We start from the raw sequence: 25,514 nt of genomic DNA, 5'->3' as shown, positions 1-25,514 counted from the left end.
TAAATCCTTTTGGGGGTCGGGGTCTTGTTTTATGGACTGGGAAAATGACACTTGAGAGATATTCCTGTACTCAAATATCTGTCCTGCATTAATTCTTTAGTTTTGGAAAGAGTTCAAACCAAATAGGAAAATATTATGCGAGTAGGGTGGGTAAGGAAGCACTTCGATATGCTTATTCTTTAACGGGATGATCTACCTTTTCTCGGCACATTTTTTTTATATTGGACCTTATGGGGAGAACATGGCTACCGAATTTCCTCAGTTTCTAAGGAACTAGGTATCTCTAATGGGAAAGAAAACTTTTGCAGCATTCTACAGAAGTTTATTAACGTGTTGAAATACTTAAATTGTATATTTGTCTGCTAGTTTAGCAGAAATAAATTATTAAAAAATAAATAAATTAGTTTCTTTTTATACAAATTATAATATGTCTAACTTTGGAACCAATTGTGGTAGAAAGATCAACTTTTTTTTTTTTATTCCTTGAGAAGAAACGACTCGAATAGTTTTAATCACAACCATATCTGATACGCCAATTAAAAAATAGTATTTTAATATAAGTATTAAAGTCCACCTGTCAAGAAGTTTGACGAGGGTAAGGCATCCGCGCCCACCCTTTTCTTCTGTTTTCGTCCCGAGAGATATGAAGGGACCGTTTTCACAGCAGGTGTCAATGCGAATGTAAACGTCCTGTCCTCACGTTCAATAGCCCAAGTTCGGCCACTTTCTCTCTCTTTTTTTCTCTCTCTCTTCCGAGGACGTGTTTCTACCCTGTAAGAAAATTATAGATATGTAGAGAAAATGGTGATCAATTATTTCTGATAGCCAGATGATAGACAAGCATTCTAAAATGCCTTCGAATTCCAAAAATGTGTCGACCATAGCTTTACCATCTGGTTATTTTCAGGAGGCAAAACTTTTATTTTTATTATTATTATTATTATTAATATTATTTGGAGTTAGAGTGCAAAGCCACGAAGATACAAATGGCTCCATTGGCTAAACATACACATAGCTGCCCCCATTCAGAACATCCCTTTGTGCGTTAGGAAACATGCTATAACAATGCGCCTCTCACAAAAATCTAATTCAACTCTCATTGACCTCAGTAGCGCTTACTAATAGTGTAAATGCTATAAATCAGGCATTTGCAAGTAGGAACAGGGATTGGCCGAATCATAAAAATCTTACTGTCGTTACGGGCTGTAAAAGGTAATATATGACATTTTCACAAGAAATAATTATCGGATAATTTAATAACGGACAATTTCGCGGGCTGTATAAAAGAACTCGGCGTGTCAGAATTTAAATGCTTTGAAAGTTTGTTCTTTTTTGCGTATCCTGCTTCTTGTTTCAACTCCCTAGGACAGTGATGATTTCAGGGGTGATTCTGGGGGAGGGGGAATTCTCCCAAGAGCTACGAAATTCACCCTCAGGTGCTTGAGATCTTCGCAGAAATTTCTGTGGAGCACGCAATTTTTAGTCGCTTTCCTCCCTGTGCGTGGTGCATCGGGAGGAAATGATCTGAAATTAACACTGCTATAGGGTAATTGGAGATTGGCTTATAGTGCTTAGTCTTAGCGAAGTAAGCACGAGAAACCAGAAATATCACAAAAAACAGGGCTTTTGCTCCGCTGTTCCCCCGTGAAAATGCACGGTTTACACACAATACAGGTTGGATCTAACAGGGCTATTTAGAGAACGTCTTATAGAGCATTTGGTGTGCAGTGTTGTCTGCGGCCAAGGAGGCAAAACCGTGTTTTTCATTAAAAAATGGAGTATTTTAAATTTCCCTCGCCCCCTCAGGAGACGCTTCTTCAATGAGACCGTATCCTGCCTCTTTCTCCCATTCTCTAGGCTCTAGGCCAATTAGGACTGACAGGCATTTGAATAAGTCCATTACTTGGTTGCCTAGTAATTAGTTAGCCATCATATTGGCTGCCATATTGGATTTAGACAAATGTTCTCTCATGTTACCATGTAAAATATCTCTTGTCGTGATGAAAACTACCAGAAAAAGTAGGTTTCGTTTAGTCCTGAGGAAGTACGCTACGTCCTAGAGTAATGCGTGCATATACGCATTTGTAACTTTGTACAGTTAATCGTTAGACAACAGTGTTGCCAGGTTGTAAGGTTTCTACGTGGCAATAAACAATGCCATATTTAAATTCATCGGCCTCAGAAACCTATAGTTTGACACCAAAGGTATCTTTCTAAGTGCCTTGGTTCACGATCTCTCTTTATATATATATATATATATATATATATATAGAGAGAGAGAGAGAGAGAGAGAGAGAGAGAGAGAGAGAGGGAGGGATTTACGTAGGGCGGCGGCCATATTGGAAAATGACGGCTACCAGGAAAACACCTCAAATTTGAAATATATTCCCAAGACATTATTTTTTAAAAAACTTAGGGGACATTTGTTTTACAGACACCTATATATGGGGCCAGGAATTTACATTGTCGGAATCACCCCTCTGCCCCCTTCCCTTCGCCACTACTGTATGCTATAATATTTGTCCGGAAGGGGAAAAAATTCCCAAAATAACAGCGTTTTCTGATATATACTGTTCTTCCCGCGCACTCTAGAATGCATCTTGATGAACTTCCAGAGGTAACGGGGAAAAGAGGATACTTCACACCACATCGTCCAGTCTCTTAGTATGGAACCATTGAGGGAGACAAACTCTATAAAGCTAACAGTATTTGGCAGCTGATAGGTAATCTCAGAAACTGGTCGAGAACCTGTTTCATTCAGACATCCACCCCTTCCCCCTCCATTTCACCAAACCCCGCTCTTTCCGCGGCCAAGCTTAGAGTGGGGCGTGACTTACCCTCGTCAAACTTTGACAGGTGGACTTTAATACTTATATTAAAATACTATTTTTTAATTGGCGTATCAGATATGGTTGTGATTAAAACTATTAGAGTCGTTTCTTCTCAAGGAATAAAACAAAAAAAAAGTTGACCTTTCTACCATAATTGGTTCCAAAGTTAGACATATTATAATTTGTATAGAAAGAAACTAATTTATTTATTTTTTAATAATTTATTTCTGCTAAACTAGCAGACAAATATACAATTTAAGTATTTTAACACGTTAATAAACTTCTGTAGAATGCTGCAAAAGTTTTCTTTCCCATTAGAGATACCTAGTTCCTTAGAAACTGAGGAAATTCGATAGCCATGTTCTCTCCATAAGGTCCAATATAAAAATTTTTGTGCCGAGAAAAGGTAGATCATCCCGTTAAGAGGTTCATTACAATTCCAGATCACGGACAACGCCACAAAGGGGAAAGGAGCGTCACCCCTTCCCCCTCAATAGCTTAGCCGGCTTTCCAGACTGCTCTAAAACATCTTCTGCAATGTAGTTTAATTTTAAAAAAAAAACTTTTTTTTGGGGGGGTAGGCTTTTCTGTGTACCGAAAATTAAAGAGCTAAGACGAGTTTCCTACTGACCGTCAAAGTGGACATTCCACTTACACTGTGTGTTCTTAGCGTTGCGCATTCTAATAGTCCAGACCGTACTCATATATCCTTCCAATTGCCTGATAATACCTAATTAACATTGAAAAATCTGTGCGCAACGGAAGCCTAACCCGGGACCAGTAGTGTAACTAAAGATGCATGCTCTTTCCCCGCGAAAGTGATAAAATGCCCCCCTTCTTCCCACGTTCATTAAGACGCAGAATTTATAAGCAACTTTTTTTTTTTACTTTGGATGTTTACTACTTGCTCATATTATATAACAAATTGCCCATTATTATTATTTTCAGATTGATTTTGTTGTCCTTGTTATTAGTGGGGCTCTAGAGGGGAGTCATTAAATTTTATTGCTACAAATTATGGAAAGAAAATTATATACAGGTTTAGAAATAATGTTTACAAGAATTAGTGTATTATGCAAGTTTTCTTCTTTCTACTTATAGCGATAAAATGTAATGTTTTAGAGATGAAACTTCCCTCGAGACCCGCCACGGATCCTTCGTTCTGCACTTTTTATATAGATTTCATCTCAGCACGGAGTATTGGGTGAGATTCGAACGCTTAGTATGGAGATCTTACGGAACCAACCTCATTCCTTTTCCGTTTCTTTCCTAAATCAAATATCTAAAAACGCTGGAACATGTCTTTAATTATTTTAAATGGAAAGTCCTAAGTACCAAATTTCATGTATGACTAAGAAATTCCAAGATATGAACATATTGTGTATAATAACTATAATCTCTCTGCTTTTTCTTCCCTTCTAGGTAAAATATCAAAAACGCTGCAATTTCTGTCTAATTAACTTAAATGAGAAGTTCAAGAACCTAATTTCATGTGTCTAATTTTAAAAGATTTCGTGATGTGCATATCATATTATAATAATTGCAATTCCCTCCTTTTTCTTCTAATCCCGTTTTTCCTTCCAGATCTACAACGACAACGTTGTATATTTTATATATTCCTTCGTAATCAGGGCAGCAGTACTCGAGCATTTTGTACAACAAGAAGAGAAATAATATAGGTAATATCTGTAGATTGGGAGATATATTGCAGTTTGTACGTTGCTATAGTGACGTAAACCATTGTCAAGAAATTGTTTTATAAAAAGTGTGTGTGTCTCCCTGATAGTTAAATATCAGATTTTGAACTGTGAACCTAAGTTTGGGCCTAACTACACGGCATCTACAGACGCCGAATGGAGTGGATCTGTTAAATATAAGATTATGAACTGTGATGTAAAATCAGTCATTTGTCATCAAATATACTGATTCAGAGTTTAGATTGGTGTATGCTTCCATGTAATCATTGCTAATATACCTAATACTGTAGTTAAAAATTACATTAAAACCAAAAATACGAACTGTGGCAATCTAAGTGAGTGAAGGTCATATGTATTAATGTACGGTCAAGGATTCTTCCTTAAATCCAAGCTCCTCCGTGGCTAAGCGGCTAGCGTACGCGCCTTTGGCGTGGGAGTCCCGGGTTCGATTCCCGGCGGGAGCTCATGTGGTTCGGATTCCACGTTAATCAGTAGGTCCACGTCTCATATAGCCTCGCTGCTGAACGGGACGTTAAACTCAAAATCACCTCATCTCTTCCTTAAATCCTAAATGATTTAAGGATTCCCTTTGGTTCGGGAGCCAGACACAACGACAACGTTGTATATTTTATATGTTCCTTCGTAATCAGGGCAGCAGTACTCGAGCATTTTGTAGAAGAAGAGAAATAATGCAGGTAATAGATCAAATACCAAAAAACGCATAAACATGTACTTAATTTTAAATGGCACGTCTAGATACAAATTTCATGTCTCTTAACCTTCAGATATTCGGAGCTCTGCTGTGGGTCAGTTCGTTATGCTACTGCCCGTGGCCACGCCTATCAACCATCGATTACATCGGAGCAAAACGTCTCAGTCTATGCGTAATGATAATTCTTAATAGTGAAGTCACGCTAACAGTTGTCGCTATTTGATGCGAATAGATGTCACTAATACGCAGTCAATTTTCCTATTTAAAACTATTGTGACAATGCAACTTAAAAATTAATTCAATTGTTTTAATTAATTAACTTGTTTTAATTTAATTATTTGGAAATGGATAGTGATGTTTTTGCTGTTTATTAAGTTATTAGGAGAAGGGTCGTAACAATAGTTAGATCTTGAATACGTTGTGGCGCCTTAAACATTTTTTTCGTGGAAGAAACTAGTTGATTTATTCGCAAAAATTCTCTCTCACCTCTTCAGCAACACGCTGAAGAGCATGGGCTATACGGGTGAAATGAATTAAGTGAGGTTAAAAACTGTAAGTGCTCTAGCCGCTTTTAACATGTACACTGCACTATCTGTATAGAGAACAAGGTCTTTTTCTTCCTGATCTCCTTCCGGCCACAACACTTTAAGACCATCGTTTACAAAGCGAGCAATCGTGGAATGATTCGTGCGTTCCAGCAATTTACTCGCAATAAGATAAGAATATAGATGGAGCATCTTCACATAACTTTCCAATCACTAAATTTGCTACATAACGTCCCAAAACGTCTGTTGTTTCGTCCACAGAAATCCAAATGTATGAACTACCTACTTCTGCCCTAATGGTATCTATAGTTTCCCTATAACAAACTTCGAGATAAACTTTCGAAGAGTGGATTCGTCAGGAATTCGACGCGCGCAGTACTTCTCCAGAAAATTACGGTTGGCACTTGAACTTCGTACCAAGTAATGTTTTCTGCTATCATTGCTTGGCACAAGTCTTTGAAAAACTCACTCACTGAAGTATCTTGATGCATTTGTGTCAAGAGTACTTGTTTCCTCGCAGTTCGTAAATTTTTATTTCTCGCATGGAGTGCACTTCGTACATGTTGTTCTGAGATTTCATTGAACATCCATTTATTTATTTATTTATTTATTTATTTTTTGGCACAACACCATTTTACCGTCCGTAGTAAACGCATCATCGATAGTTACCCACGACCGCAATTTCGCGGGTAAAGTTGAGGCAACGGGAGCCATTTCTAACTTCGACGGTCAATACAGAACACGTGCGTTTTGCAATTGCAATACTAGAGTACTGTCTTCCTGCCATTTAGTTGAACAAGCGAAGTCCTTTGAAAGCTTAGGTTACCTGCTATGATATTGCCTTTGTTGCCAGGTTCTTGGAACGAACTCTTGCAGTAAATTCCTCGAAGCACACTAGCATACAGTTTTAACTTGAATTGCAGGATTTGCTTTCATCTTTTTTACCGTCCAACCTCCGATAACAATCAAATAGACTTCATTTTAGGAATTTCCTGGCCAGTCGCCTGTCAGGCACGTGATCTGTCTTCCTCCAGAGTTGAGAATAAAGGGCGCTGCTAATATACACCGGAGGGAGAATTTTTACTTGTTTCTTCTTATATTGCTTTTGTTATCGGCGAAAATTCTGCGAAACATGGTTTGACAAATAGAAAAAAAGATATATTTCTCTTTCGGTAAAGAAACGAAAAGATAGAAATGACAAAATTGAATCTAGATGCAAGCCTTGCACAGTTGGAGAATTTATTTATTTTTTATTTTAAATTAAAATTTCAGTAAACGTAAAATTTTGACAGTTTTATGTAAAAAAAAATATATATGTAGAAACCATAGAAATATGTAATATTGGTCAAAATATGTAATATGAAACTTGAGTTGAAGCACCCTACAGGTGTGAATCTCAAACATTTAAGGATTTGACGAACCTACATATGAAGGGAAAAATATGTAATTACATACAAATCCGGACATTAGTTATTATTGTTTCTATCAATAAGAAGAGTTGTGGATTGAAGTATTACAATATTGAGAACACATGAATATTGGCGCTAGTGATTTGTTTCCAGAATGTGGTAAGCAAAATGCTAGAATTGTTAGCAAGTAAACATTTATTATATCTCAAGTTCCACAACTTCTGTTCATTGCATTGAGGTGACATATTCTGAATGCACAAGTAGAATATAAAAACATGTTCATTATCGAATATTAGCGTAAACGCCTTAAATGTTTGTTCAATTACGCTCAAACTATTAAGCGTTAAATGCGTGGGGTAACATTGACCCAATTTTTGGAGCAACTTTGGCCCACATTTTTTGTGTTGGTAAGGGCCGAATATTAAAGATGGGATGGTGTACAAATGGTGCGATGTAATATGGAAGATTAACCCCCACTAGCTTGTAAAAGAGAATATTATACAGTGCCTGAAATGCAAGAATTTTGTTCCTAAAACTGAGCAGTATGGTACCGGTAAAGTACTCTACCGCAGTGAAGAATATGGTGCTCTAATTTTCGGATGTTAAGTATTCATCCACTTCGAGAGATTTTCATTGAACGATATTTTTGTTTGCCTCTAAATCAAACAAAGTGATTTCACTCCTATGTTTGTAATAAAGGTTTTCAAAGTTAAGTATTCAGAAATATGTAGCGTTCTATTATACATGTTTCGTATTCACCCAAGTAGAATACAAATTTTTTCATCAGACGATATTTCTCATTCGATTGAAATTGACTAAAAACATTGATAATTTCACCAATGTGTTTATAATACTCTGTTCTTCTCTTCTGCTTCTTAAATACAGTGCTACAATAGTACTTTCGTGTATTAATTAGTCATTTTAACAAATGGACTAAAATTACCCCAATCATGAAAAATCTTGCATGGCATCAAAAAATTGGAACTATAATCATCATTCTTGGTCACACTGAGTATTTACTGCTTTCAAAAGAAACCCAACGGATTAGGAAAGCCCATTTTAACAAGGAGAAATGTCATTAAATTACCTCCCTAATCTCAGGAGATGTTAGAATGGGAATTTTGAAAAGTAAGAAAAATGGGCCAAAGTATACAAAGTTTACGGTACTATAATACTTAATGCATATATTAAATAGTACTAATTGAACCTGCGCTCTCTACACAGCGCATTCACATATGAGCATGATCTCCTTGACATTCCTCACAACATCTCTACATATCCCTTTACATACACAAGTGAAATACAGTGTCTTTGGAAAAGAACTTCTTAGTTTTAATGTGTGCTAGAATCTGTACAAAGTGACGTGGTGTTTGATTCATCAACTTTCTAAGTTTGACTCCCCTGCAGTTGGCAGGTCTGCTTGACCTTGAGACAGCACCAGTGCTGTTTTTTCCTCTATTTCCTCAGTTCAGTCCACCAGGCAGGTGTGCAGTGCAGAGCAACTGAGCAACAATGTGTACTCCGCAACAGAAAACGCAGTGTGTTATTTGGCTTGTGAAAACTGAGTCAGTTATACAGTGCAACGTAATTTTAGAAGTCAGTGTGGTGGTGAACCACCTACACTAAAAACTATCCGTCATTGGCTAAAATCTTTCACGGAGACCGGTAGTGTTTTAAAAGCAAAATCACCAGGTAGACCGAGAACTTCTGAAGATGATGTTGAACAGACCCGTGTTTCTTGTGTTCGGAGCCCGAAGAAGTCATTGGCCAGACGTAGTCTACAATTAGGAGTGTCTAAAGGTACTGCGTATGATGATGTGCGTACAAGACTTAAGTTGCGCACCTACAAATTACAACTGTTACATGAAATTAAACCTATTGATAAAATCGAAAGTATGAGTTTGCTGCTGACTTCCTACACAGAATTGATGATGATGTCAATTTTTTAGAAAAGATTCTCTTTTCTGATGAGGCTACATTTCATGCCAGTGGAACAGTTAGTCGTCATAGCTGCCAGAATTTTGGGGGCAGAGCATCCACATGAAGTTATTCAGCATCAACGTGACTCTCCCAAACTTAATGTCTGGTGCGGTTTGATGGAAGATGGTGTGATTGGTCCTTTCATTTTTGTAGGAAAAACAATAAACGGAGACGTTTACAATGACATGCTGACAGTACATCTTTCCCCAAAAGAACGATATTGAGGCGGAAAAGGGGCTTGTGTTTTTCCAACAAGATGGCGCCCCACCTCGTTACAGTAACCATGTGCGTGCGGCTCTTGACACTCGCTATCCAGGAAGGTGGATAGGCAGGGCTGGCCCAATACCTTGGCCACCACGAAGCCCAGACTTAACCCCACTGGACTTTTTCATTTGGGGTCACATAAAAAATGTTGTGTACAGTGAAAAGATCAGATCATCAATCATTTACGGGAAAGGATCGTCGCAGCGGTTGGGACAGTTATACCTGAAATGTTGGTGAATACGTGGCGAGAAGTGGAATATCATCTCGACGTGTGCAGGGACACAAATGGATCCCACGTTGAAGTCAACCAACATTAAACAAAACTTGAAGGAATTCTCTTTCATGATATGTACTCATTGATGTAAGTTTACATTCATTTCCCAATTAAATTTATACTTAAAACTAGGGAGTTCTTTTTCAAACATCCTGTACATCTTGATAAAAATCGGCAAGGGGTGCCACAAAGGGGAGATATTTTGATTTTTTTTCAATATCTCGCATCGTTTGGAAGAGTTCAGCCTACTTCCAGTTGGAGTTTCTAATTCATGTATGATCAGTATTTTCTTTCTTCTTGCCTGCAGTATGTAATAAGCAAATACATTACACACATAATTAATTATAATGTCAAATGGTGTTCACTGGGCAAAACTTTCCAAACAATAAAAATTCATCTTAGAGTGGAGAAATGGTTATCCTTCGTTTTTCATTATCATTTGGGCATGAAACAAATGCCTGAGAGATATACTACTCCCATATACAATTATATGGTGTTGGAATGTATGACTTGTAGGATATGATGCTTTGCTTTAAAATTTCAACAGTTCCAGAGCATCCCTAAGAAGGGTAATAAATAAATAACGGCCATGTTGTTGTTGTTGTTTTTTTTTTTAAAATTCAATTAGAACTGAACAATCTACACAAAATATGTAATCGATCAGTAAAAACAATATCTTTCTGCAGTCTATAGTTCCCGAGAACTCACTGTCGAAAGGATTGGTAACAATATATAAACTTTTCTTGACCACGAAACATATAAACCTAGCATTTTAATATATGGATTGTGTGGAGTGCAGGGGAAGAAAAGAGAAATCTCCGTATGAAACTCATATGTAAATCTCTCTCTTACTACCCCTTTACTTACAGGAATGTTGTATCATCCAAATTTTAAAGAAAATCAAAAGATATGCCAAATAAAATAATAGAAATTACTGAAATTTAGATAAAAGTCGGTAGAGCTAAGCTAAAAAAAATAATTTTATATATATATATATATATATATATATATATATATATATATATATATATATATATATATATATATATATATATATATATATATATATATATATATATATATATAATTTCTATAATGTCATTCCTGTAAGTATGAGTTCCTTATTTAAAGTCCTGTACCCCCTTTCGGACTTTCTTTGATATGTGGACTTACGCATGAGTTATCTGCCACCTTGGTTTATCAAAGAATAGGTGTGTGATTACCTTACTAGTTTCGAACATCTGATATTAAAGAACATAGAATCCAGCAAACCTGCAAGAAACAAACAAATTATTCTGGTACTTACCATACCAGCCGAAATTCCGTTAGGGAAGGTGATAACTCCATGTAGTTTAATAAACACTTTTATTAAAAACACACTTAGTCACTTAAACCAGAACACTAAATTGATATCGATATAAGATATGCTCACAGTTGAACTAAAATAATAATAATAATAATAAAAACTATTTTGTGATTTTTTTAATCACTAGTTCATAGTTAATAACATGTATTTGTATTCATTGCACAGTCATCTTCTTTAATTTCCATGTAGGTAGCTATGTCCGTTATTTCACAGCGTTAATCACAATTTTAGTGTCTATTCTTTCATATTGATAGTATTCTTTTAGAACGGTTTCCGTAGCATCCTAAAGTAGATTAAGTACTTGGTGCCTGATTATAACTTTAAATCCACTACTTTGTAACCACTTCAAACTTGGTTTCAGTTGCACTTCTCTCTCTCTCTCTCTCTCTCTCTCTCTCTATATATATATATATATTATATATATATATATATATATATATATATATATATATATATTAATGGTTTGTTGCTGCATACGTAACATGTGTGTATTCGTTACCAGTATTGTCAGATTGGATCTCAAAATGCACATAGTCTAGAAAACTGACACAGTTTAGTTAACTTATTTTGAACACCAATGGTGCAACTTATCGCACTTAATTAAGTTCACTTTGAAAATAAATATATGCACCTATCTTCCAATTCAACTAACTCTGTTAAATCTATAGTGTTCATGATAAAAATAACTATTTTCACACGAGCAGCAACTTCACAGACCCGATCTAAACGCCAACTGCCCTCTTCTTCTCCAGATTTTCGGTTTTGTAAAAGGGGTTTGACGCCCAAGAGTCGTGCTTCGCATCAAAACTACTGGCTTTTCAATAGAGATAACCTTTTCTATTGTCTATCTACCTGCTAACGGAACTTTGCAAGGAAGTATGCTGATTTTTATTTACATTGACTTTATACGCAAATAATTCACTTCTTATAGATTGTCACCTCGTTTCGAATCAAACACTAAAATCTGCATTCTTTGGCCTTTCATTAGATACCAAATATGTTATAGTTCCCTTCTGATATAACCTTAAACTTTTGCATTTAAAATAGGCCGGTTAATATGTTTTCCACCACTTGACATTTTCTTTTCTTATGTTTGACTAGTCATTGGTGTCCTCTAGCGGAAAGAATTAACAATGTCGCGGATAACCATAATAGTTCGGAGTTTTCTGCTTCCGCGTGACAATTTTACAAATTATTAATTATAGAATGAAATTAAACATACATCTACTTTACTTACAAGTATATACATATCTTTGCTACCATATACATATGTGGTATGGAGTTGTCATCCTCTATTAACTTTATTTGAAACAATTTCTTAGGGTAAGGATTCCCAGTTCCGTCTGTTCCCAGCAGAAAGCCAAAACTCCACCCCTCCAATACCAGATAGTACTTTTTTTTTTTTTTTCACGGCTAAAAGAAAGTTTTATGATACGATATACAGAAGGACGGAAAAGGTAAAACAAACAATAAGGGTACGCGTAGCTTTCCAATACATAATTGACTCTTAAACACACTAATTCCTACATATTTTAATTATTATTATTATTTGATATTACAAACTGCTTCATCTGGTAAACCTGGAACGAATTCACAGCCTGTTTTGATAGATTCGCTACGCCAGCTAGAATTCTTGTGAAATCGGCGGTTAACCCAAGATTTTCACACATCATTGTCCTTCTGTTTTTATATCTATGTGTTAAAATTTGACAATAGACAAATATCCGACTTTCTGTCGCCTTTTCGGTAGTGTTACAACTCAGGGTGTTTTATGTTTTTTTTAGTTCTATACAGTATTCTTATAGCTGCTTAACAGAAATAAAACAGTAATTTTTAGTTTCAACTCACAATCTAGTTGGCTAGGCTGACCAAGCATAGGTGACTGACCTTTTGGAGCTTAGTTGTCTTCTATAAGTTTGCCTTAAAAAAAAATCTAACTCACTAGAGTCTATCTTTTCTATATATGAAATCCAATATCTATAGTTACATTCTCGATATAAACTATAATATTACCAATACTTAGGAAATAAAAATAAATCTGATTCTAAGTTAATTAATAATATAAATAATATATGAAAATAAAGAAAACCATTTCCATTTTGATATGCAAATTAATGATAATATTTAAATATACTACTATATAAACTTTCTTAATGAAACTAATGTGAGACTGCGTCGTACAATTGGCCACAAATATATAGGGTCTCATGCAGAGTCGTTCTGACGCGTGATTAGTGTAATACAGAGCCAGATTATGAGGGGGGCTTAGGGGGCTATAGCCCCGGGCCTCCATTCTGATAAAAATCTCAACTGATATCTAAAAAGAATCATGAGGATACAATAATTATCATAAAATAAAATATGATCAAAAATAAGAAACATATTTCGTTAACTTTCCTACTGTACTTTCACAGAAATGTATTAGGTGAAGACAGCAGGGGCCACATTTTTTCTAGCCCCGGGCCTCCAGATGGGTTAATCCAGCCTTGGTATCATACTAAAGAGTTCGGCTAATATATGTTTCCTGCAGTACTCAGGCCTTTAGTATGACGCTAAACATACGTCAAAACGACTCTGCATAAGGCCCACAAACATATAAACATTGCATTTTAACATATAGATAGTATATAGTAATTTATTTATTGCAATTAATAGGAATAATGCTTAAATAATTGTTGTTTTATTTTATGTTTTATGTGTACATCCGCATCAAAATGTGTGTGCGTATATTCGCGACTATGCTTGTGTCATTCTCTTTGGAATCGGTATTTTGTCCCTCCCCCTTGGAAAAAATCCTGCGGGCGTTCCTGACCATAATCATTACTCAAAATTTAGATCCAAACCACAACCTTGTGTGCCAAAAATGATCACTCCCACTTGAGCCCACTTGGCAAAGTGATCACTGACCATTTGAAAAAAAAATCATATGATTGTATTTAATGTTAATGGACGTTTCATTCAGCGAATTCTTCAGTGCTCTTCAGTATATCATGTAACGTAAATAAGCAAGAAAAACGATTACATAAACATTGGACAATAACAAAGTGAACAACGGAATGTGCTGCATAGAATGAACAATGATCAAAAGAATATGAAACTCAAGGTCCAACGTATGACACACTTTTCTTAGGAAATAAATCACATAGTTAGAGGTTAGTCATTTTCGATTAAACATAGCCAAACACTGTGCATTGTACTTGACAATAATCCAATCAACACTATTATTAATATTAACATTACTGATATCACCATGATGATAGTACACGATTAACAAGGTTGTTCTTTTATGTTGCTTTTTTGTCACTGGCGAAATGTAAGTGCATGCACAATTCATTTGAAGTCAATATTAATTAAAACTTGTGTATTTTTCGTCCTTCAGTTGCTCACTTTTAAAATCAATGAAAAACACGATGTCGTATGCATCTTTCAAAGACTCATCCAACCTTGATCAATTTATGTATTGATGTGTACTTTGACCTCCTTAACACAGATATGAAATATGTGATAGAACTCTTTAAAACTGAAATACCCGTTCTTCTCACGGGAAGGATAAGATTTATGCAATATTTGAAGGTAAGAAATGAAAAATAAATAAATAAATAAATAGGAAAGAGACCATCCTGAAACGATCATAATATGAAAATCAAACAAGACTACAAATAAAGATATGTTAAAATTACAGGACATCTGTTTAAGTTTCACGTCCCATAGTTATGCCGGCTAGGCTAACTGTGTTAACTGTACAACTTGCGCTTCAGCCTTAATTGAGGCACCTTCAATAGTTTCAAAATAAATATAGACAATCCTTTTTGTGAAACAATTTAAAGTAGAGAAAATCTTTTGAATGTCTTCCAGTGCAAAACAAAACTAATAGATGTATATTCTTGTATAGTTATGGGCAAAAGAAAATAGCATATTCATTTTACGCAGACTGTAAAATTTCAAAACTTAAAGAGCTAGTAGGCAGTGACGTAAATACGTCGCCCGGGACAAGAACTCACCTTAGCGCCTCCGATCAAAGACCCCAAAACACTTTCCCAAATATTTGCCCAATTTTGCGCCCACCCAATCCGGCGCCCGGGGAACCCGTTGGAAGGAAACGAGAGAACACATGCATATGGTATTTGTCCACCATAAAGCTCACTTGGCGCGAGATGGGATCGAACCAAAGACCATATGCACAAGAGGTGAACGCTCTACCACTGAGCCATCGCGGACCCTCATTCTTAAGTAGCGCAATAAACCGGTAGCACTGATTATTTCCGAAGGCGGCCCGGGTCATTGGGGTATAGGCCTATTTCCGATCGTGCTTATTGTGTTACTACATTTTCTCAGTACTACATCATTCCCCGGCGAAACAAGCTCGTAGCCAGAACACTAAGATCTCAAGAACAACTTGATGACTCAGTGTGTAGAGGGTCAAAAGTTAGAAATGAAGTTCGTCTGTGGAACCGATATTCAAACCAGGATTCGTGGCTAAGCGGTTAGCGTACAAGCCTTTGGCGTGGGAGATCCGGGTTAGATTCCCGGCAGGAACTCAACGTGGTTCGGATTCCATGTTAAGCAATAAGTTGTCCTACATAGCCTCGCTGGTGAAAGGGACATAAACATCAAATCAAATCAAACCGGAAGTGATATCAAACAATTTCCGGCCTTTACGTTTGATCACTATAGAGCAAGAATGGTAATAGATAGCGACAAGCGGTTTCCTGCAATTACCGTAATTAAGCGTTTCAAGAACATATTTCATCTCCACCTTTTAACTCTCTACAAGAACCGAGAGTCATAGAATTCAACTACTATAACTTCCAATTTCAATATTGATCCACATACAGCAAAAACGATAAGGGCTAAAAAGAAACTTTTATTAAAATCGATTTAATGTCCCAAGAATATACCACTACAATCAATTTATTAAAGCCAGAATTAGCAACAATCAATCAATCACTTCCGGTTTTAACAATGATCATTATAGCGAAAACGGTGATTCATAACAAGAAGCAGTTATATACAGGGTTTTCATAAAGTTTGGACGGATTTAATTTGCTTATAATTTTCATAAAAATGCTCATAATAAAATCAAATAAAGTGCAAATGGTAGCGGAAGGATTAAATTTTTAGTTGGCAACACTGTTAGATAAGCGGCAACTCTGAACACGTTGAGAGAGGGAGAGGGGGGGCAAGGGTCAGTTTCTTACCAAATTCCATCCATTGTTGTTTTCATTGTTGTTTCAATGTTGACTGTTAAAAGTAAGTTGTAAGCTGTATTGGTGTGTGTGTCTTTTAAAGAAATAAATAAATGAAAAACTCCTCTGAGAAGACTATTTTTTTACCGTTTCAAAGATGGCGTGAAAGAGAAAGCGCAATGTGTTCTGTGGTACGCAGAGCTAAAATCACCAATTCTGGTGTGTCGAAAGTTCACCAGAGTTCAAAAAGCCGGCACCGACTGAGAGTGCAATCCGAAAGTAGCATGCTAAGTTCTTGGAGACAGGAAGCGTCCTGGACCGTCCTCGAAGTGGGAGGCCGCCAACATCGCCTGCAACAGTGAGCAAGGTAAGGGAAAGCATCATCAACAGCCCACAGAAGTCGATTCCTAGACGGTCCATGGAACTCGGAATTCTACAGACAACCACAGACAACAGATTACAGGTAAAAATTTAATCCTTCCGCTACCGTTTGCACTTTATTTGATTTCAATATGAACATTTTTATGTAAATTATAAGCAAATGAAATCCGTCCATACTTTACGAAAACCCTATATGATCTAATAAGCGTTCCAGGAATATATTCCATATTCACTCTAATCTCTTTACCCAAAGCCAGAAGTGGTAGAAATCTACTACTAGTTCCGGTCTTAATATTGAGAAAATACGGTATCACGCCATACACCTGAAACTTTCATGTGGTGCACACGTGACACTGCTACTTATTTGAACGAATATCAGTGCTTTCCAACATTTTCTTTATGATGATACCCTTTAACTTTTTTCTTCTTTTTTATATATCAAACACTCCAATATGGGATATCGCTACAACCATGTGAAACCCATTTTTAGGAAGTCTGGTTTAACTAAACTCATTTATGTATTTACCATGTCCGTCCGTCTATCCCGGGAGACAAATTCGAGAACTACTTGATCTATCATCACCAAATTTGGTGAAAAGTTAGGAATCAAGGTCCTTTTCGAGCCCGATACTCAGACAGGAAGTGGTAGAAATCAACCACTTCCGCTTTAACATTGATCGTCATAGAAAAAACGCATTACATGGCAAGAAGCGGATTTCTGTAATAATTAAATATCTCAGAATATATTCCATCTCCACTCCAATATTTGTTAGCGTTTTTGCTCTATAACGAGCATTAATACTGGAAGTAGCAGTCGGTTTCAACAGTGATCGCTATAGCGAAAACGGTAAGAGAGAGCGAGAAGCGTTTTACTGCTATTAATTAAGCGTCCCACAAATATATTCCGTATCCACTCTAATATTTGTTTTTAAAAAAACTGGAAGTAGCAGTCAAAGGTTACAGATACTGAGAAGCAGTTATTTGCAATCAATTAACCATCCCAAAATGTATTCATCCACTATAATCTTTGTATTAAAAACGGAAGTGGCAGAAATCAACCACTTTCTGATTTAAATGATCGTTATAGAGGCAAAACGGTTAACAGAGAGCGAGAAGTGATTTTCTACACTCGAACGTTCCAAGAATATATTCCATCCCTACTTTAATATCTCTACTAAAACCGGAAGTGGCAGAAATTACTTCCGAATTTAATGTTGATCGCTAGACAGAGAGAAACTGTTTCATGCAATCGACTAAACAAATCAAGAATACATCCATCTTTGTTTCTACTAAAACCAGAAGCGACACACACTGACCGTTCTAGAGTGAAAGCAGCACCAGGTAGCGAGATGCAGTTTCCTGTATTCGATTAAGCGTTCCAGTAATATATTCTATTTCCACTCTAATCTCGCTAATAAAACCGGAAGTGTTGTAAATATCTATTTCAGTTTCACTAATATTTGAGAAAATATCACACCAAGGGCGTAAATAAGGGCCCCGCAGACCCTGCATTGCGGAGGGGTCTCAAGTCATCTGGGGCCCCCAAATCGTTAAGTGGGAATCAGGGAATGGGCCCCACTCCACGCTGTCTGCGGGAGAGCCCCCAAGCCTTTAGTTACGCCACTGTATCACATCATAAAAAACACTTTTTCACGTGGTGTACACATGACATTGCTAATTGTTAGGTATTCTTCATCACACTGTCTCAGTTACACGTTCTTACAGCATTTGGAACAGGGATGTCATTTGGGGAAGGCAGGGGTCATTTCCCCATGAGTTTAAGAAATGCAGGTTTTAATTAATTGTGTAGTAATATACCAATAAAAAAAAATAGCTCAAATTTTGTATGAATTGAGAATTTTGTACCCTTGAGCAAAATTTGAAATGATGCTACTTATTTATAACAGATACACTATTGATATCACAACTTACAGAAATGAGCGTTTCAATCATGTAGTTAATAAGCTGAACGAAAAGAAGGAACTTAGTAACGTTTCATTGGAAGTTCTTGATTCGTTTAATATTCTGACTTTATACCAAAAATTCCCCCAGGTTGGAAAGCTCTTATCTGAACAAATGAAAATATCAGGAGCAGCCCCGCAACTAGAGGGGGGCTAGGGGGCCTGGTTGGCTGCGGGCCTGTTCAGGAGACTGAAGGTGGTCGCTGAGATCCCTTGACCACTCCCTAGTTACATATATCTTTGGAGGGAATCTGAAATCACCACTAATCTGTAGCATCAAACGATGGCATTTTTATATACTGTATAAGTTAATACGGTTTTATCAACTAGTGGGATGTTCTGGTTTCCTATAGGCTGATATATACATTTTATACATAATTATTATATTATATAGGTCACGTTTGTTCAAAACTAAATAAAGATACCCGCTCTCGCAACTGACTGTGCTTTAGGGTAAAGATGAAGAATGCAAACTCCAACTGTACGTACATCTAAATTGAATTTCCGATTGTATACAAAGCCTCACCTGGCCGTTTGATTCTCCGACTCTGTCTACTGAGCTAGGCGCCATGTCGTAAGCCTTTCTTCGGAATTTCACTCCACTTCATTAATCCATTAGAATGTAAATTCAGCGTTAACTGTTTTTGTCACACCACGAAGTCACATTTTCGATTTACATAACAATTGTCAGTACATCGAAAAGGATCATTGCCAGCACAAACAAGATTTATTTGTTTTATACGGCAGTCACACAAGCACGCACGAGGAAAACAACACAACACAAACACTCACTCACTCCAACCCATTCTCTTTTCCTCAATGACGCATTGGCAACTATTTCCCCTTTCCCCTCACGTCCTTAAGTCGTTTAAGCCTATCAGCTGGCAGCTGGAGCAGACCAACTAACTGTGAACGATGGAATAAGTGGTCAGGCATATTACGTGTGTACAGTCAGTTGCAAAAGTACGTACTGTACATGTTCATAGTGGCGTCAGTAGGAATACTTTTGCGGCAGAGGGGTTCGATTTGGTGGGTCTTCACAGAGGCGTGATTATGATTTTATCTTGTTTCTTGTGTAATAATGATTTTATTTCAAATACTTTAATAGTAGCAATAACAGACACTGCCAATGTTACAATAGTTTAAAAGTAAACATTTGCGTATACAGTAGACGCACTTTAATCTGGTATTCTACGGTTTCGGCACAAACGGTAAACCGGCACCGCTCGAGTTTACTTTTTTTTTTCCTCGGGTGGATTCCAACAAACGCTACAACTCTGCAGAACTCATAAATATGTGTATAATTCGTGACGATTTTGTGAAGAAGACGTGCAAATCAAGGAATCAACGTGATATAAAAGACTTTTAAAAAAGTAACGCTCATGTGTATTTTTTGTTTCCATAGAGCAGCTTTTTACAACCTGTTTTAAATATCATTGCACTGTGTTAATTTTTTTCTTTTGTAGTGTGTGTTTTTATTACTACTGCAAGAATATTCAATTAAATAAATATTCATTACTGAAACTGAATTTAATTTTGTACACTCCACAGCTGCTAGAATGACAAAATATTTTGTAGGATATTTGTATCGCTTGCACGGGTTCAGAATAAACACATAAAAATACACTTTTCAATCGTTTACGTTTTTATCTAGAGCGATTTACCTTTTGTACTCTCGTTAAAACTATACTGACGCTCAATAATCCGGCAAAATCGCTTACCCATTACGATTGTGGTCCCGAACGTGCCGGATTAACGAGAGCCTACTGGACGTTCGTAAACGATTTACCAAGACACTGGTATGGAGCGTGGCGCTGTACGGATCAGAGACGTGGGCATTGAGAAAAACTGAAATATCCAAGCTGGAAGCATTTGAAATGTGGTGTTGGCACAGAATGCTGCGCATATCATAAACCGAAAGGAAAAGGAATGAAGACGTACTAAAGGAAGCTAATGAAGGACGGCAGATTATGAAGATAATAGGAAAAAGAAGAAACAGCATGCTTGGCCATCTTATTCGGCACTCCGATTGGATCACTGTGCTGATAGAGGGAAAGGCAGAAGGAAAACCAGGAAGAGGAAGACCAAGGATAGAATATCTAGATGCAGTTACGAAGAAGATGCCTTATCAAAGTATAAAACAGCTCTCCCAAGCGAGAGAAAAGTTTTAAAATATCCATGTTGCCCACCAACCTATGGTTGAGGTGAACAAGAAGAAGACTGTATTTTCAAATAGCAAACAATAGTAGCATCTAAGCTAGTGGTTTTAAATAGGCAAATTGGCTGCACAATTTGAACAACTGATAGCACAAATAGCGACATCTATTAGCGTGAGCGAAGTAGCTCAAGTGGTAGAGCATTGGCTTCGCATTCTGGAGGTCACGGGTTTGAATCCCGCTGTCGATCATCCTGACTGGTGTTTTCCAGGGTTTTCTTCAGTCCTATCAGGCAAATGCCGGGATGGCACCTTTAAACAGGCCCTGGCTGAGACTTTCTCAAATCCTTTCCATTCTTATTATCATTGCTGCTGTTAGATATCCACTATAAAATGGCCTCTGAGCTGTACGTGGTGATTGTTGAATAAATAAATTATTAGGATTAGCATGACGCACAAACTGATATTTGTCTTATAGTATTAATGTAGTAATCAGTGTCACAGACTTCAATTTTTTAATTGTCAACTGGGGAGTTTTCAACTCTCTTTTTGCGGAAATGAGAATGTTTGACGCCACCACTTATTTGCTACTGTAAGTGGACATTTTCGTTCCACTTATTTGATATATGCTAATTGTATAAATATATATACATATATATTGGGCTATATATGGGCTATAATATATATATATATATATATATATATATATATATATATATATATATATATATATATATATATATATATATATATATATATATATAATTTAAGGTACATTAATTCCAGGCCTGGAGAATTATTTAAATACATATATATTTATAGTTTATAAGTTCTAATATTTATTTAATTTGTATACTTTTATCTGTATATTATTTGTACGAAATAATTTTCATTTTTTAAAAATCTATCTTGCTTATAATCTTAGAGAAATTATTTCTTAAGTTTTACTTCTTAGCTAAGTACACTGTTCCATGCTGATGTACTGAGAAGACTTCAAGGGGGGGGGAGGTTGGTAGCGTCGGTTTTCTCAAATTAGTAACAAACTTGGGTAATTAACGAATTCATTACTTGAACGAAATTAGTAACGAATTTTCACTGGAAATCTTTTCGTTCTTGGATGCTGTCACCTGAAAGTAGAATCGTATATAAACCAAGCTCGTTCGCTTGGTCAGGATTCTTCTACTAACACTCTGGACCACATGGTTACGTTCGACCGAAGAATCTAATGTCTGATGGATCTTTTTTTTTCTTTCTTTTTTTTTAGCTATGCTGTTTAAGGCTGGCAGAGTAGGATGATTATCCGGAATGACCGTGAATAGGGAATAGGAACTTTGGTAGATAGCTAAAGTAATCGTTTTCTGGGAAGAATTCTTTTTTGTTTGTTAGGTTTTGATTTTTAATCCCGCCGAGGAAGTGGGGATATGCATTGAGTAGGTTTTGAATTTTGAGATATGTTTTAATCCTTTGGATAGGTTTATTAAGGAATTATATTCTCGAACTACAATGGTTTTGGGTTCGAGGCCCCCCTCTGGTTCGAAAATTTGTTTCTCGGGTTATAAGTTGATTGTCTTTTGTTTCTCTGATCCCAACCCTATATTAGTGATTATCTCTTGGAAAAGAGATAAGTTTCTGGTCTCTTTTAAAGCGAGACCGTTATTCGGGCAAGGCCTAACTGTTGGTGGCCAATTTAGATAGTTTATAGTCTCAGGAAAGAGACTTTTTTTTTTTTTTACATACCCAATCATCATGTATGTTTTCTAGTCAGGTATCCTTTTCACAGGTTCTCTTGAGTTCTGGAGTCCTGTGTAGATAGGCCAAGCATTTTCTTTTGAGTGAAGGAATTGCTTTTAAAGTGAAGGCTAAGTGGAGCTGTGCCGCTAGCGAGGGCAGAGAAACTTATGCCACAGGACCCTTAAACTTAGAGCATATTTTAGCATGTTTTTGTATCTAGTTAGGATGTGATGGGTTCTGATTTCGGTCCTTCACGAGTAGTTTTCTGAGTTTTAAACGAGAACTATGGCTGCATTTCATAGACAGTTCCTTCGTTTTGCCAAATATCTAGTTTTTGAATAAAATAAAATAATATAAAAGATCAAGATAATGCTTCATTCTTTAAAACAAAAACTTACCTGTACCCGGACGTAGTATGAATATTTAAATTCATACCCCTAGCATTTAAGTTTTCGAGTGGAACCAGTAAAAAATGATTAATTGGACATAATCTCGTACTGTATTTTTTATTTATGTAGTATGTTGTCATTTTGATTTAATAAGAAAAAGACTAGGTGTGAAAGAGATAAATTAAAGGTTTAATAGTAGTGCGATACTAGCAACGAGTATCATATCTTCTCGCTCTAATACCTTTCTTGAGAAATAGATTATTTTTATTATATATATATATATATATATATACTACCTACATATTCCCTTATGAATAATTACAAAATTGTTGAATCAATTTGAACTTGACAATTCTTGGTATGCTACCAAAAGCAGTGTTCAAATTCGTTAATTCATATTTAAACTTGTTTTATTCCTTCATGAACAAGTGGGTATTGTTTCTTAAATGTATGCAGTGTTTCTTCCAGACATACTTCCAGAGAAGACTTGCCTCTGCCAGGAGCTAAGGTACATTGAATTGTAGTTACATATAGAAATCCAACTGTTAGAAAAAATGCTTCAAAAAACATTTTTTTCGCGGCTTTATTGAATGGGAAAAAAGTGAAGAGATAACAGTGAGTTACATCTTTGTTCCCACATTATGAGGCGAAAATGCATTTAATTTTTCTTACGAGAGTCTCTGACAGAAAGCACAGGGGGCGCGTCCCTTAAAAAATTTCGTGAAAGGTAGCTGGAATTACTTATTGTGAAGAATGTCAAGATATAGAAGAACAGAATTCAGTATCCCGTTGAGCACCGAGGCTATATAAGACGTGAACTTACAGATTAAATTGAGATTCGAGTCACATAAGCTCCTGCCGGGAATCTAACCTGCGTCTCCCGCTCCGGAAGTAAATGCTATATCTCAGCGGCGATTCCTCCATGGAATAGACATAACAGCCTGTACCCATCCTTCTTTGCCTGTCTAGTTAAGATTTAAATTATTCCAAAACCTGCATTTTCTAGGGAAAAAATCTATTCGTTGCCTTGCTGCAAGAACACCAATAGTGAGAAAGAAAGAAGAAGAAACGTTGTCAAGTCAAATCATATGCTGACTGAAGTGCAATTCCACTGAAAAATACAGTCAGGAAGTAAGAGACAACAACTGAGACACTGGAAAGTTTAAAGATAAAGCAAAGACAAATTTTGTTTGAGATTTCGCAAATAGTACATGAGCTGAGAGGAAATAGACTAGTTAGGGCACTTAGATCAGCGTGCCTTCTATAGGCACATATTTTATAGTACGGATTTCGTTCGAATCGGTTGATGCAGTGTATCCCAAATGATCTAAACTGCATTTCTACCGGTAACGTAGTTTCACTTTGCACGCTACAGAAATTCAGTTTCAAATATGAGAGATTATATAAACGAAGGAGTAAGGAAGTTGATCTGAAGGAGACACAGCACAAAGATGCAATTAGCTTCCATCGAATGAAGTAAATGATTAGAAAATGCTATTAGTTAATTTAGAAAATGTTTTTAATTTCCTCAACTATGTAAACTGAAAGATACTTGAAATGAAATAAAAATCCAGACTCGGCAGAAACTTACACATTGAACCAGCCATTAAAAGTTGGAATACAAGAAATGATGTAAGATACTGAAGTCGGAAGAAGTGTTCGACAAAAATTCTGTAACATTCCTTTCTGTAACATTATTTACTATCTAGAAGAGTAGCATACAAAACTTTAATTAGGAAACAAGTTGATTTGATAGGAACTAGAAAGACTAGCATATTTGCTTCTCAAATAATATGGCTGTTGTGGAATCTCAATTAAAAAAAAAAAAAGAAGAAGAAGAAGAATCCGATTGTCAGAAGAGAATGGAAAGCTGTGAAAATAATCTGACAAGTAAACCTTACGTTTGGGTGAATCGAGTTGCTCACTGAGACACATATGAGAAAGTAGTACTAAATGTGGTCAGTATTTCAGTGAAGTTGTAGGTGCGAAGCTCCAGGGGTTTAGGAGATACAGCTACCAGAACATCACATGGAAGTACAAAATAGTCTTCATACAGTTGGAGGTAAAAGCTCTGTAAGACCTCTTGTAACGACAAAAGGTAAATAACAAATATATGGTTACATAATAGGACTAGGGGGAAGTCATATAGTAAGGGTATATTTGGCGGCGGCCATCTTGAAATCCGCCATTTTGAATTAAAGTTAAGTTTTTAAAATAGGAATAGGGTCATGTGATACATGATTTAAGGCGCAAATTTAATCAGAAGAACAGACGTTAATTTTGATTTACGCGCAATTGGTAAAAGTTACAGGGAAATTAAATATTGTTGCAGCATATGTATTAGTAATTTTCCCCACCTTGTAAATTTTGTGTTAATGATAATAATTAAATAAAAAGCAGGTGGATAAATATTAGATCTATGCCTTGATGGCGGCCATGTTCAAATCCGCCATTTTGAATCAGACAAAAGTTTTAAACAAAACGCATAACAGTGACACCTTATTAATAGCAATTTTTACCATAACTTCAACGGAGATTTTGAGTAACGTGGTAGAAGGCATGATGGAAGAAAATAAGGTAGGTAGAGAAATATAAAATTAATAGTATAATTCTTGTATCAAGACGAAGGTCCC

The 25,514-nt window shown here is 36.3% G+C and overlaps 1 protein-coding gene across 2 annotated transcripts in view; it reads right to left on the bottom strand.

Annotated features, from left to right (window-relative positions):
- The window catches only part of LOC145666650 (alpha-galactosidase MYORG), a 172,398-nt gene that overhangs the window by 24,853 nt on the left and 122,031 nt on the right, over positions 1–25,514 (bottom strand). The window contains exon 1 of one of the 2 annotated variants that reach the window (XM_081734102.1): positions 19,133–19,509. The exons of the other annotated variant lie outside the window; for it this stretch is intronic. Within the exon in view, the coding sequence (XP_081590228.1) occupies positions 19,133–19,177 (45 nt within the window). The 5' untranslated portion in view covers positions 19,178–19,509. Of the gene's footprint in view, positions 1–19,132; positions 19,510–25,514 lie in introns of those variants that run through there. 2 annotated transcript variants of the gene reach the window in all.

Source organism: Thermobia domestica, chromosome 12 (genome assembly GCF_964235325.1).
Source record: "Thermobia domestica chromosome 12, izTheDome1.hap1.1, whole genome shotgun sequence".
NCBI lineage: Eukaryota > Metazoa > Arthropoda > Insecta > Zygentoma > Lepismatidae > Thermobia > Thermobia domestica.
The sequence above is the reverse complement of the archived record's forward strand: the minus strand, read 5'-3'. Positions and strand labels throughout refer to the sequence as shown.